General features: G+C 36.7%; 1 protein-coding gene across 1 annotated transcript in view; it reads left to right on the top strand.

The window, feature by feature from the left end:
• IQCK (IQ motif containing K) overlaps positions 1–15,010 on the top strand; it is a 155,128-nt gene that overhangs the window by 33,028 nt on the left and 107,090 nt on the right. The window contains exons 2-4 of the mRNA XM_072597992.1: positions 3,751–3,815; positions 9,392–9,530; positions 14,379–14,476. Coding sequence (XP_072454093.1) covers positions 3,751–3,815; positions 9,392–9,530; positions 14,379–14,476 — 302 coding nt within the window. The remainder of the gene's footprint in view (positions 1–3,750; positions 3,816–9,391; positions 9,531–14,378; positions 14,477–15,010) is intronic.

Raw genomic sequence — 15,010 nt, 5'->3', positions numbered from 1 at the left:
GAAACTAGGCATAGACCAATGCCTGACACCATACACAAGAATAAAGTCCAAATGAGTACATGATCTAGGTATAAAGATTGATACTATGGACAAATAAGTAGAGCAAAGAATAGTGTATTTATCAGATTTATGGAGAAGGGAAGAATTTTTGACTAAAGAAGAGATAGCATTATAAGGTGCAAGATGGATAATTTTGATTATATTAAACTGGAAAATTTTTGTACAACCAAACCCAATGCAAGATTAGGAGGGATGCAGAAAACTGGGGAAGAATTTTTGCAGCTAGTGTCTGTGATAAAGGTCTCCTAGAATATTTAGAGAACTGAGGCAAATGTACAAAAATACAAGTCATTCCCCAATTGATAAATGGTCAAAGAATATGAACAGGCAGTTTTCAGAGGAAGAAATTAAAGATATCTATAGTCATATGAAAAAAATGCTCTAAATCACTATTGATTAGAGAGATGCAAATCAAAACAACTCTGAGGTACCACATCACACCTATCAGATGGCTAAAATGACAGAACAGGAAGATGATAAATGTTGGAGAGGATGTGGGAGGATTGGAATGCTAATTCATTCTTGGTGGAGCTGTGAGCTGGTCCAACCATTCTGGAGGGCAGTTTGGAACTATGCCCAAAGGGCTACAAATATATGTATATCCTTTGACCCAGCAGTATCACTTCTAGGACTGTATCCCCAAGAGATCATAAAAATGAGAAAGGGTCCCACATGTACAAAAATATTTATAGGAGCACTCTTTGTGGTGGCCAAAAACTGGAAATCAAGGGGATGCCCATCTGTTGAGGAATGGTTGAATAAATTGTAGTATATGAATGTAATGGAATACTATTGTGCTATAAGGAATGATGAACAGGAAGACTTCAGAGAGGCCTGGAAAGACTTATATGATCAGGTGCTGAGCAAAAGGAGCAGAACTAGGAGAACTTTGTATACAGCAGTGACCACAATATGCTGGAGTTTTTTCTGGTAGACTTGTAACTTCATTGCAATGCAAGCACTTAAGAAAATTCCCAATGGTCTTTTAAGGCAAAATGCCTTCCACATCCAGAGAAAGAACTATGGAATTCAATCGCAGAATGTAGCAGATCATTTTTTTTGTGTGTATTACATTTTGGTTCTTTATAAGATTTCTCCCGTTCATTTTAATTCATCTATACAGCACGACTGTGGTGAAAATGCATTTAATAGGAATGTATGTGTAGAACTTATATAAAATTGTATGCCCTCTCAGGGAGGGGAAAAAAAATCTAAGTTATATGGTAGCAATTGTAGAACACTGAAAATAAATAAAATTAATATAAAAAAATAAATAAAATTAAAAATGTTTTTTTAAAAAAAATTTTTCTTATTCTTTACAAACATTAATTCACATGAATAATTCATATGTGAAGAACAGAGACAGGAACTATATATGAAACTATTAATATACTAGTGTGCTTTTTAAAAAAAGTATATAATACATTTCAGCATGTTAATTTTAGATCTGTCTTATTTTGCTGTGTCTCCCTCTGAACTTCCTTGCTCTTCTGTGTATTTTTTTAATGCTTCAATAAGCATATTTTTATTCTTTTTTTGACATCTTTATTGCTCCCTCTCATTCCTCCAAATCTGTTTCCTCTTGTATTAATATACTAGCAGCAGCAGCAACAAAGCCTCCTTTGTGACAAATAAACATAGTAAAGCAAAACAAATTCATATATAGACTTTATGCAAAATTTTCTATATTATTCTGCATACTTTGAGTTATTGTTGGTTATTGTATTGATGAGTGTCCTGAAGTCTTTCAAAATTGCTTTTCTTCATGTCATAGTCACTGTATATATTGTTTTGTTTCTACTCATTAAAATCTGTATCAAGTCATAAAAGTCATCCCATGTTTCTCTAAATCCATCTTTTCTCTGAACAGCATTTTATTATATCAACGGTTTGTGACTTTCTTTGTATCATGTCTATATTTAACAGTCTGGAGAAACCTATGGACCCCTTTCAGAATAATAATTTTTAAAAAATCATAATTGAAGGAATTGCTAAATTTCAGTTAGAGGTTGAAAATAAAGTGTATTTTTTTTCCCATCCAAGTTTATAGACCCCTTAAAACCTACTATGGACCTCTATGATAGTTTTGGAGCATTTGTTGCTTTTTCATATAATCATTTTATATCTTGTGCAAAAGTTATTGGCATTTATATTTTAATCTTTCATTAGATTGTAAGCTCCTTATTTGCAGGGACAGTGCTTTCTTTATTTTTTTCATTTTTAAGCACTCAATGCCCAGTAGAGTATTTTGCATATAGTAAGCATTTCATAAATGACTACTGAATTGGATTAAATTGAAATGAACTTGTACCCATCTCTTAAAGCACAGTTCAAATACTACTTCTTCCATAAAGCCTTATCTGATCCTAGGAATTAGTATTTTTTTTAATGAACTGAAACAAATATGGATAAATATATATACAAAGGACATAAAAAGATTATATATGGAACTGAACTCCTATTACATTCAGTTTTCTAAAATGTATATTATTTTCAACATGATATCAAAATAGGAATGCTTGGCTGACTTCCATTCTAAACTTTCTTCTGGTCTCTTGCATATTTTTAATGTTTCATTGAAGCTCTTTTTTAAAATCACTATTAATACCTACCCATGTACTGTCCCTCCCCATCTTCCCCCAAAATAGAAGCCCTTTCTTGTAACAAACAGATATAGTCAAAATTGTTCATGTCTGAAAATGTGTGCAAGAGTATTCTGTATTTTCTCAGAGTTCACACAAGACTTTGCAGTTCTTTTATATACTTATTATGTATTATTTTGCATTATAGTTACTTATTTTTTTATATTGCCCTACTACTACAAATTGAAGGTGAAGAGGTGCCACAGATTCAGACACAACTGAACGACTAAACAGCTAGACCCAAGTAAATGCAATAGAGGAGGGCTTGTGCTTTAGCTAAACCATGAATGTCACAAAGGATAAGTGTGGTGCTCTCTACCCAGTAGGCACTTATAAACCTGTTTGTTGGGTTTATCTGAAGATTTATTTGTTTAAAGAGGAATTATTTTTTTGAAAGATGTCTTGTGTGTTTCAAGGAATGAAAATCAGGAGACCTGGTTTCTAGTTTAGGCTCTGCTGTTAACTAGCTATGTGGCCCTTAGCAAGTCCTTTGATATCTGTGGGCCTCAGTTTCCTTATCTGTAAGATGGTAGGGTTGAATTAGATGACCCTCCATCAATAAATCATCAAGTATTTATTAAATGCCTCTTATGTACCAGGTGCTATATTATGCACTGAGGATATAAGTATAAAAAGGTGACATAATCCCTACTTGAAATGAGTTTTGTTCTTTGATTTTTTGATTTCCCAGTCACTTGCCAGTGATAGCCTTGTCCTTACTCATTTCAGAATCTGCTCCCATACTTCAGCCTCCCTCTATTTTCTGCAAATTTCCATTCATAAGGGAGAGGAGCATAGCTTCCTGGTCAGCATTACTCCCCATTGCTCCCTACCCATCCTCCACACACATTGCCTGTACTGTCACTCCTCCCCATCCCTAAAGAGCAAGATTGTGGGGGTAAATTGAAAGTAGCTTTAATTAAACTCAAATTTGTGATAAATGGGTTTTGTCATTTTTTAAAAATCACCAACTCAAGTTTGAAATAACTTCAAAAAGGGCCTTTGCCAAAACATATTTGGGCTTTGCTGTTATGTTTTCCTTTTTTAGAATATGAAGCTGAGCAGCCTCCCTTTCCAGAAGGGTATAAAGTAAAACAACAGCCTGTGATTACTGTGAGTATTACTCAGTCCCTGGACTTTCACTAACAGTTTTTTTTTTTTTAAAGCCAAAGAAAACAAACTTTATTGAAGATTCACCAAATTGGGTTGCCTCAAGGAGCCTAAGCATTTGGGTACAGGCGGGCCAGATAAAATCCCAGCTAGACAGAGTCTGAGCTGGATTGAATCTGAGCACCTTCAGGGAGGCAAGATGGAATTTAAATACAGAAAAGAATATAGGAAGGATCTGGGGGGTGGTCTGGTAGTCCAGGGTGATGGGAGGAGGGGTTTAGGAAGGGTCTTGAGGAGAAGTCCAAGGAAGGAATCCAATGAGCGTCAAAGGCTGGAAACACCTGGAGGCTGTCAGGAGATATCAGACTAGGGGTCACCTAGGTGGGAAGCAGGTGGGGCAATCTAGAGGTAACAGACAATGGCCACAGATTTGAGTATGAAAAGCCAGATTAAGTGAGGAGATTCCAGGGGAGCTCAAGGAAGTTCCCAGAGTCTGAACCCTATCATTCCCCCCTCAAACAGATTGAACCCAAATTCTTTTGGGGTAAAGGGCGAAGGTCTCAGCTTCTGAAACTTCTTCCTGCTGGCAAGGGGCGTTCGCTAACAGTTCTTTGATTGAGAAGGCAATATGAGCTTCTTTACAGCACTAATTATACTAAAATTATGCATTAGCAACTTGAGATCTTTTGAGAATTCTTTTAAAATTCGAGAAGTCTCTTAACAGTTGTTCTGTCGCAGAGGAAGAAGTTGCTCTTTAATATGTGTAGCCTAAATTATTAACAAAAACATACCTTATTCTTGGATAGTTACAGACTTGTGACATATTTAGAAATATATTAACTCTTCTATGTGTCTGTGCCATTGAAGTAGATTTAGCAAGTGGATTCTTTCCGGGGAATCAAATCTATTCAATTTCCTTCAAGAGTATGTACAGTTTTGTTTATTATGCATATATTGTGGGAAATACAAGATGAATAAAACATGATCCCAAGCCTTCAAGGAACTTACAGTATGAATAACTCTTTGAAAGCAAGAAAGTAGGAGGGGTGATATAAGGCATCACTTAAATAAATTATACTTTACTTTTGGTGCCAAATAAACTAACTTCCTTGCTGGAGCTACCCTTACAACTTCTTTCACAGTGTCCTGTGAAAAAGTAGAAAAGCAGTGTGTTGAACTTGGGAAAGAACAAAAGTTTGGAGACCTGCCTTTCTATCTCTTCTCTGTTATTAATTTACTGTGTTACCTTGGTGCTACCTAACACCTCTGGGCATCAGTTTCCACATCTGTAAAAAGAGAGAGCTGTCTGATCTCTTAAGGTTCTTTCCAGCTCTAACATTCTAAGGCAAGTCCACAGTAAGCAGATTTTGTTTACGGTTTGATTGAAATAAACTCCCTTTTAAATAAATGTCCCACACTTTGCTTAGTGTGTGTTGTTTTTTTTTAAACTTTACCATGATTTATCTTTCCCTGCACTTTTGTCTAATAAGAAAACCTAAAAAAAGTGAACTCAGCCATATATGGTAGCTGGGCCAAATTTTGTACTCAAAGAGTCCAAGTCCTCCTTTATTGAATATGTAGAGGGTGTGTCTAGGAGGAGCACGTTCAAAGTTAAGAAGTGTACAAGGCTAAAGAATGAAGCCTTTGTTTTGACTTTGTAGATGTCCTTTAACACAAAGGAGCAAGCAGCCACATTTGAGATTTTGGTTCTTGCATTGATGGTGTATGAATTCTTGTTGCTAACCCATGGACACCAAATTAAGGTTAATTGATTTTTACACTAATTCAGTTTATTAGTTTCAGAGTACTTGAGCAATATTCCCTGGAAGTACTTGGCCTTCAAGTAGGGGAACTAGGGAGCGAGAAACCAAGCTGAGAGACACAGATGAGAAGGGCTACAGAGACTTGGATTCTCTTCCATTGAGGGGAAGCCTGTGCATCTTCCAAGACTCAACCAAGAGTCATGTAGCACCACAAAAGGAGTCATGCACAAAAAAGGCAATGATTAGAGGTAGTGGCAGAACAATGGCGAAATTCCAGACAAGCAAAGGAATTCCTTACTTTATAAGCCTTAGAAGAAGAATTCCAGGTCAGCACTGAGTTCCTAATCCAAGATTCCTAGAGAACATAAGGAGTTCCTGAACAATACTGAGTTGTAGGACTAAGTCTCGTAGAGAAAAGAGGAGAAACTCTAGACAATGGCGATTCCCAGACCCATTAAGAGAATTCCTGGATAAAAAGAGGACTAGGAGCAATAAGGAACAGAACCATGTTGTAGAAGAGCCAAACTTGCACTTTATTAGTCCTGTTTTGTGTGGACTGTGTAGGTCTCAGAGAAGGGATTTTGATTCTAGTGACCTGAAATGTTTTCTCCTTGGGGGAAGGTGGGTGTAAAGCTAGGTCAATCCTTTGGAGACTGGAAATCCACCAAAGAGGAAAGTGGAATTGTTCTGTTTATGGGTTCTGGGTTTATTTACATGGTTTGGGCTCAGTCTTGGAGGGGGCTTCTCACCAAGTATTCTCTTTTTTCAATTATTCTTCCACTGGGAACATCAGATTTTTATCGTGTCTTGGTCTTTCTAGAAAGTATAAAGGGCCCTCAGTGATCATGAAAACACCCAGTCAAACATTACGTTGAATATAAGACTGGCTCTTTTTAGTCTGACAAAATTTCTTTAATCTGACAAATTTCAGTGTAGAAAGATCTAACAGAAATAGTCAAGACAACTCTTTCTTCTTTTCCTCAAAAGATTACCCTAGAGGTAAAGCTCTCCCAGAAAAGGAAAGCTTGGGGAGACACTTGGAAAAGTACTGGGTCACATGTTGTTCAACATATTTCTTGTACCACTTGGCTGAAATTTCCTTGTTTGCATTTTATTTATATGCACCTATTTCTCCTTTGTTTGGTAGATGTATACATTTGTCTTTGGGGAATGTGTGCAATATCACCTGGTTTATTGGTTGGTCAGAAAACTGTCAGGATCGTGTACCTAAGTTTGAGGTGACAAGGCTTCCAAATGGAAATGGAAATGTACAACAAGCTGCCTACCTTCTGGTAGAGAGGTGATGAACTCAGAGTGCAGATTTAAATATGTGTGTCTATACATACGCACACACACATATATGGCTAATGTGGGGATTTGTTTTGCTTGATTATACGTATTTGTCATAAGCATTTTTTATTGGGAGAAAAAGAAAATAGATTTTTGTAATTAAAAAATTTAATTTAGAAAATAAATCCACATCAGATAGTTAGAGATAAGGAATTGGTGTTCTATCCAGAGATAGAAATTTGGCAGTCATCACTGTATAAGTAACCATTGAAACCCTGAAAATAAATGAACTCTTTGAATTTACCAAGAAGAGAAAGCCAAGTACTAAGCCTTGCTAAACACCTGTCTTAAGAGAGTAGCTGGAAAAGGGGGAGTTAATGGAGGAACAGAGGAAAGAAGTAGTCAGTGAGGTATATAGGGAGAAGACCAAAATGGTCTAGGTGTTGTAGAAGCCAGAAAAAGACAATTTCGAGAGGGAGTGGGTAAGGTTAAGTATGTCACATAGCAGAAAGTCAAGGAGAATAAGGATAGAGAAGAGGCCCTAAAATTTGGTGATTAGTAATTCATTAGTGATACTAGGGAGACTATCAATTTCATTAAGTGATAGGGATACAGACATTTCAGGTCTTTAGCAAGGCTTGAAGGGCTTTCAGAAACTTGTTACTACCCCAAGGCAGCCTATTCTACTTTTGAACAGTTCTGATTGTTAAATTTTCCCTCATGCTGAAATTAAATCTGCTTCTCTGCAGCTCCTACCCATTGCTCCTAGTTCTACATTCACATATCAGCCTTTCATATAGTTAGGCATATCCCTCTCTAAGTCTTCTCTCCTATAGGACAGTTTCTGCTCCTCTACTCAATCCACATATGCCCTTAATTCCATCTTTCCTCATCTTTCATCCAACTTTGGTTCTATCTCATCTACTTGGACTATTGCAGTGGTCTTCTCCTCAGTCTCCCTGCCTTGAGTCTCTCCACTGCAGTCCAGCTTCCACACCTGGCTTACACTACTCTGCTTGGTAAACTCCAGTTGCTCCCTCTTGTTTCCAAGATCAAATATCAATAATGCCTTGTAGCTCCTCTTCAGAGCCCTTTACAGCCTGGTTGAGGTTTACCTTTCGAGCTTTTTACCACATTAGTTCCCTTCATGAACACTGTTTAACAGCAAATCTGGCCTGTTTACTCTTACTACATGGGACTCCCATCTCTAAGTTTGTGCATAGACTGCACAACATTCCTACAGTGAGCTCCCCCCTACCTCATCTTGTTGTTACCTTTAGTTTTTTTCAAGGCTCCATTCATGAACCATCTTCTGCATGAATTTTTTCCTAATCCTTCTGCTAGCACCTTGTACTAAAATTAGTGTCGTTATTCAGTCATTTCAGTAATGTCTGTGGGAGATTTTTAGGAGCATAACAATGTCTATGTTGTCTGTATTGTCAGACTCTGTCAATGTGCTGATTGGTTTTGATCAATGTTTTTTTCTTCCTCTTATTCTTTGTCATAAGGGATAGTTCCCTGGGGAGGAGAAATATGTGGAAATGAAGCTGATAAAAACAAAAGATACCCATTAAAATATTTTTAAAATAATTTTCTTCTTGAAAACTGATTTTTTCTGAAGTGACTTTTCCTTTAGAGCTCCAAGTTATGGAATTCTCCCTGTATTTTTTCCAAACTGTTTGATATCTGTAAGCCAAAATGTCTTATTATGTTTAGCTTTTCTCTCCGCTATTACAGATTCTAAAATGGAGGTCACTTTGCTGCAAAATTCCAATAATGTATATTTTAGCAGCCAGTTTTCCTTTATTGGTAAAAGTCAGATCCAGAAGAGCAATTCTCCTTGTCATTTCTTCCATCTTTTGAAGGACCAAATTGTCATTAAGGAAAGCTATGAATTTATTAGCTACTCCACTTTTGGCAGAGAAACAAAATCTAACAAATATTGAGATAGTTGAAGTCCCCCATCTCTCTCTATGATGTTTTTTTGCTAGGCTTATGGTCTGTTTCCCTTATTCCTCGTCCTTCTTCCTGGTCAGGTGACACATTTTGGTGCTAACATTGCTTTCCTTTCTGCCTCTCTTGGTCTTCATCCAGATGTTATTTATTGTTTTTACACCTCATTTCCTGGATGTTGTGATGAGTATATCTTCTTAATATTTAGTACTTGCTCATAACCACACAACTAATAATAACTGGAGCCAGGATAGAAACCCAGATCCTCTGATTGCAAATACAGGTCTCTTTATATAAGTAATTGATGATTTTTTTCACAGCATGCTCAATGGTAACATCTGCACAAATATGAGATAGGAACTGCGTCTATGATGTCATTGATATAGGAATTTCATACTGTATGGCCTTTGTTAATATTGGTAATATTGCTTATGATTCAAATACCATTGTAATCATTAAAAAAAGAAATTGCAGCATCTAGGTCACCAGAAAGACATTTAATATTGAATTCTATGTGATTCTATAAAGGAAAACCAAATTATTTATACTATTTATGTGAATTGATTTTTAAAGGTTTCTGCGCCTTTGGAAGCAACAGTTTTCCCAGGTTTAAGTGCAGAACACTTTTTTCAAGTTACGCCAAATTATGCCATTGTCCATGATGTACCTTGTGTAGTCCCTGAAGCTCCAGAAGTTTTTGACCCCAAAACATGTAAGTAAGACAATAAAATGTCCTTTCTAGTTTCCTTTTGACATTACTATAGAGCATTAGGTGGGTACTCTTGGGGGAAAAAAATCAAATGAGCATCACATGAGTTAAGAAAGAAACTTAGATCATTTTTAATTTTTAAAGGAGAAAAATATTTCACTTCTTTTTAAAGTTGTACTTTAATACTTCAGGGGTGCATGATTTCATTGTTTTAGACATTATCTCCACTCAAACAGATTGATCTTACCCCTCCTCATCCTCATAAACTTCTTGATGCACTTCTGTGGCTGAAAAATTCATTTACGTTTTCTGACAGTGAGTCTTTCTGAAGTTAACTGTTCTCAGAAGACACAGCCATAGTCCATCATTGGACCCATCTACAACTTTCCAGCTTGGCAGATCCTACCAGAAATTGTGCTGTGTTAGCATAACCTTTCAGAGTCCTAGGTCACATTGACACCAAGAGAGAGCATCAGAATAGGTCTGTAGAGGAGGCTTCTTAGGTGAAGAAAAGCTTAGTTAAAAAAAATGACATTCTTTATTTGTTCTTTATTAGTTACTTAGTAAACATGATAAATAACGCATAGATTGGCTTAGCTGCTTAATAAATATTTACCGAATTGAATGTGCATATACACATGCACACTTCAGTGGTATATAGATGGGCAGCTAAATAAGTAAGGGAGATTGGGAGCAAAGAGGAAGAATGATAGAAAGATGTACAAAGACCCTGACAAAGAGACGCATGGGTTGGGTGGCTCAGGAGGTTGTATGATAAGTATCTTTTCTTCTCTCTTTTCTTCCCTTGGGTGCTGGGCATCAGTGGTTTTTTATTTGGGGGGTTTTTTGTCTTATTTTTATCTTAATTAAATTTTACTCTTTTTTAAATTTTCAAACATTTATTTCTTCTTTCTTCCACCCATCCCTTACTGGAGAAAGAAAAAAGAAAACCTTGTAACAAACAGACAAGCAAACTTAATAATCAATACAATAAATCATCGGCATCAATGTTATTACCTATTATCACTAAACTTTGAAATACTGTTGCACTTCCTAACAGTTTCTATACTTTTCCATATCAGATCTGTGCAGCTATAAGCAATTATTCAACAGTTATTCATCTGGATTCTGAAAGGAATACAAACACTGGACAGGCTTTACCAACTTGGAAGAGTTTTTTAGTGTCTAGGCCCAGCAATGTATTTTATAGCTGTTATCTGTGGTCTGGGGTCATTAAGTATAGAAAGATTCATCAGCATATTGGCTGCTGGATGATAAAATTTTTGACCACAGTCACTCTCAGACGTTATCTCTGAAGTTATATAAAGATTGTGATCTGGGACAATGGAGGGTCTCATTCACACCACTGAAAGCATGAATCCTTTTAAGTTCATAAGCATACATATAGTAATACATATGTAATTATTTCTATGCTGAAAAATTCCCTTTTTAAAATTCAAAGTTTATTTTCCGAATAAAGGTATGTTTTCCTATGGAAAAATCTGAGACTTTGGATTTTATAAAGAAATTATTTAGTTTTTACAGTCTTATTTTTGAATTTTGGCAGTTATCAGTCAATTTATTAACTCTATGCCTTGAAACCTCTGTTAGCAAAAGTCATTCAATGAGTATTAAGCACTGTGCCAAATTCTATGGATATAAATACAGTGAATCAAACAATTCCCACTTGCAAAGGGCTAACAGTCTATGAAGGAGGAAAAAAATACACGTATAAGTATATATAGGATATGAAAAGAATAAATGCCAACAAATACAAAGTAGCTAATACAGGTTAGTTTGAGAGGAGAGGGCATGAGCAATTGTGTATCAGATAGAAGGTGTAGAGAAGGTGGTGCTTGAGATACGTGGTGGAGTAAAAGATGGGGCTCTATGAGGCCAACTAGAGGGAATGCCTTCCAAGCATGGAGGATAGCCAACACAAAGGCATGTAAGGGGGTGGAGCAGGCTCAGAATATCATTGTTGTGGGTGAAGAACAGAAGGAAGACCAGTTTGGTTGGATGATAAGAGGGCAGGAAGGGGGATTGATGTCCCATGAAACAGTAACAATAGTTTGGGATTACCTCAGTGAAGGGTGTTACAAACTAAAGAGAGGGATTTGTATTTTATTCTAGATTCAATAGTAAATTACTGGAGTTTATTAAGTAGGGGAGTGACATGGTCAGATCCATGTTTAAGAAAAAGTACTTTGGCAGTTGTATGGGGGATGGATTGTAGTGGGGAGAAGTTTGAAGCAGGGAGACCAATTAAGAAGCTGTTGCAGTTATCTCGGCAAGAGGTTATAAATGAAACAGTACAAAATGTTACATTAAGCACTGTGCATACAAATAGAAAAGCAAGACCTCTCCTACTTTCAAGGAGCTTATATTCTAAAGGGGAGGCAACATGTATCATCAGCATTAGCTATAAGTCTGGAAATGTCTTATGATCCTCAGGGTGCTTGGTGAATCTTATGGTAAGGCATCTTCTTTAATATCATTTCCACTGATAAAATCCTATGTGTTTCTGATGATGAACCACTTAAGAGTGCCAAGGATTTTGGTGCTAAGAACTTGCTTTTTCCAGTTTTCAATAACACTGCTGAGGAAGCAGGGTTAGAAGACCAAAGCAGTTGCCAGATCCTGTTTCCACAGGTGCTGCTTCCTAGGATGATGGCTTTGAGGACTGGGCCAGAGACTGAACTGATCTTTTGGGGAGCTATCAGTTCTAGGGCTCTTGGGTATTCCTACCTGTTACTTGTGGTAAGGAAAGTAGATCTCCCCTCCACAGAGATCACTCCCCTCAATGATGATTTTGGATCCCTGGCTGGAGGCAGGACTAGTGGCCTAAGGGGCATTGTTATTTCCAAGTCTCAGGTTCAGGGTCCCAAGCTTTTTCCACTGGTGTCTGAAGGAAGTTGTCTGAGATGGTCAAAGAGGAAATGTTTTGACTTGTCTGGACTGTGCTGCCTCCTGACTCTCTGGTTGCCTTGCAACTTCAGCTAGACTAGCTTTGAACAGAGGTGATGGCTATGTGTTGGATGGAAGTTCCTATAAGAGAAGTGTTCTGGAAGTAGAATTTCAAAACTTGGCAACTGATTGGATATGTGGGGTAAGGGACAGTGAGGGGGACAAGGCCAAGGTGCCTAGAAATATGGTAGTATCTTTGACAGAAATGGGGAAGTCTGGAAGAGGAGAGAGTTTTAGGGAAAAGATAATGAATTCGATTTTGGACATGTTGAGTTGATATGACTCTGGGACATCCAGTTTAAAATGTTCAAGAGGCAATTAATTGATGATACAGGATTAGAGCTCATAGGAGAGATTGGAATTTGATGCGTAGATCTGGATATGTCTAATTGAATACACACATACACACATCTACACATGGAAATGCTCATTAAATCTATGTGAGCTCATGAGATCAACAAGAAAGAAAGTAAATAGGGAGGAGTAGGGGCCTAGTTCAAAACCCTGGGGATCACAGCAACTAGGTAACTGGTCTTATTTGGATAATGAACCAGCAAAGGAGACTGAGAAGACACAGTTAGACAGATAGGAGAACTAGGAGATAGTAATGTTATGAAATTCCAAAGAAAAGAGAGTGTCAGGTAAGAGAAGGATCAGAACTGGAAAAAAAGGGGGGGGACAATCAGATTTAGCATTTAAAAGGTAACTTTAGAGAAAAGTTTCAGTGGAGCAGTGAGGTTGGAGGTCACATTGCAAAAAGTTGAGGAATGAATTAGAGGGAAAGAATCAGGGAATGTAGACATTTTTCATGGAATTTGGCTGAAAAAGGGTGGTGATCTTTAGAAAGTTTTTTGTTTTTAAAATGGGCCAGATTTGTACCCATTTAAAGGCACTAGGGAAGGAACCAATAGAGAGGGAGAGAGGTTGAAGACAACTTAATCCTTTTGAGATTAAGATTGCTTCATTTCCTGTTTCCTGGAAAAAACCCTGGCCCCCACTCCTCCAACATCAGGGCAAGGCTTTTTACCCAGGTGACTAGTTCCCATTTAGTTTATATTTATGTAAAACTTTAAGGTTTGCAAAGTATTTTTCTCACAACAACACTGTTGCCCAAATGGTGCAGATGTGTCACTCCTGTTCACATAGGAGGAAGTTTGAATGTAGAAGGGTAAAACGATTTCAACTGGTCTTCTGTCTTACAGATCATCGCCCTTTGACCTTGACTGTTTGAACCCGGATGAATGTGGGGGAACCCAAGGAAATAAACAAACCAAGATCAAAATTAGTGAAAAAAAAAAGCTTTAGGAATAATTAGCTTTTCTTCAGTAACAGATGTATCCCTGATATAGGATGTTATAAAATATAAAGATGATAATGATGATGGTGATGATTTGGTTCATTATTATTTAGTTGCTTATTATAAACCAGGAAGACCAGGCTTCAAGTTTGACCTCTGACATACCCTGGCTGTGTGACTCTGGGAAAGAGGCCACATGTAGCCCAAAACAATCCTGAGTGTGACCCAAACCAGATTAAAATATAATTGAAAAATATTTAAGAAAATAAATAAAAATACAGTAAAAACATAGATAATGATCCATAGGGACCCTTATATACAGTTTATTGTCCATGTTTCTAGCTGGATTTGACTGCACTCTTCCAGGTAACTCTTCAAGAGAAAGTGCTACCCCACATTAGCACAGGGAGTCTCTTCACCTAGGAGTTTCCTATACCAATAAAATCACAGATCCAGTTTTTATTTGTTGTTATTATTATCTATTTTTATTCAGTGAAAATCTCACTTTTCTTCAAATTTCATCTTCAAAGAGATGAAATGAATTTTTACTTTTTGCTAATAGTATATCATTATTATAATTTTTCTAGGTTCTCCTAGAGAATATTTGGAAAATTTCATATTTCCAGTGTTGCTTCCTGGAATGGCTAACCTACTCCATCAAGCTAAGAAGGAAAAATGTTTTGAGGTCAGTTGCTTTTTTTTTTTTTTAAGAGATAGCAGCTTTGGAAGTAATTATTTAAATGCTCTTAACTCGTGTTTCTCAAAATGACAAAGTACTGTATCAGGGATCATCTTATTCATTTTAGTCTTGTGTCTATTATCTTTTCTGTTGTGAGGAAAACTGATCTTTTTTTCTTTTCCCTCAATATATTTTTAAATTTCCCATGACCGTAAGTCATTGTGCCCTTTTCATAGGACGATTTTGAAATCTTTAAGTGTATCTAGTGTAAATGTCTGTCAATTTGATATTGCTAATGCATGTTCTACATTTTTGATTAACACTAGAGGGCACTCAGTTAAAGGAGACTATAAATAAAAAAATTTATTTAAAAAAATAATTACAATATATAATTTTAGAATACTGATTTTGAAATCTGGTTATCTATCACTCTTGCAATTTGAGTATTGCAATAAATGGAGGTTTTACTTCAGCTTAAGGAAGGAAGTACTCAGTAGTCCCTCATGTTCTACATGACTCATTCACAATTGCTTCAGAGAG

Source organism: Notamacropus eugenii, chromosome 3 (genome assembly GCF_028372415.1).
Source record: "Notamacropus eugenii isolate mMacEug1 chromosome 3, mMacEug1.pri_v2, whole genome shotgun sequence".
NCBI classification, from domain to species: Eukaryota; Metazoa; Chordata; class Mammalia; order Diprotodontia; family Macropodidae; genus Notamacropus; species Notamacropus eugenii.
The sequence above is the reverse complement of the archived record's forward strand: the minus strand, read 5'-3'. Positions and strand labels throughout refer to the sequence as shown.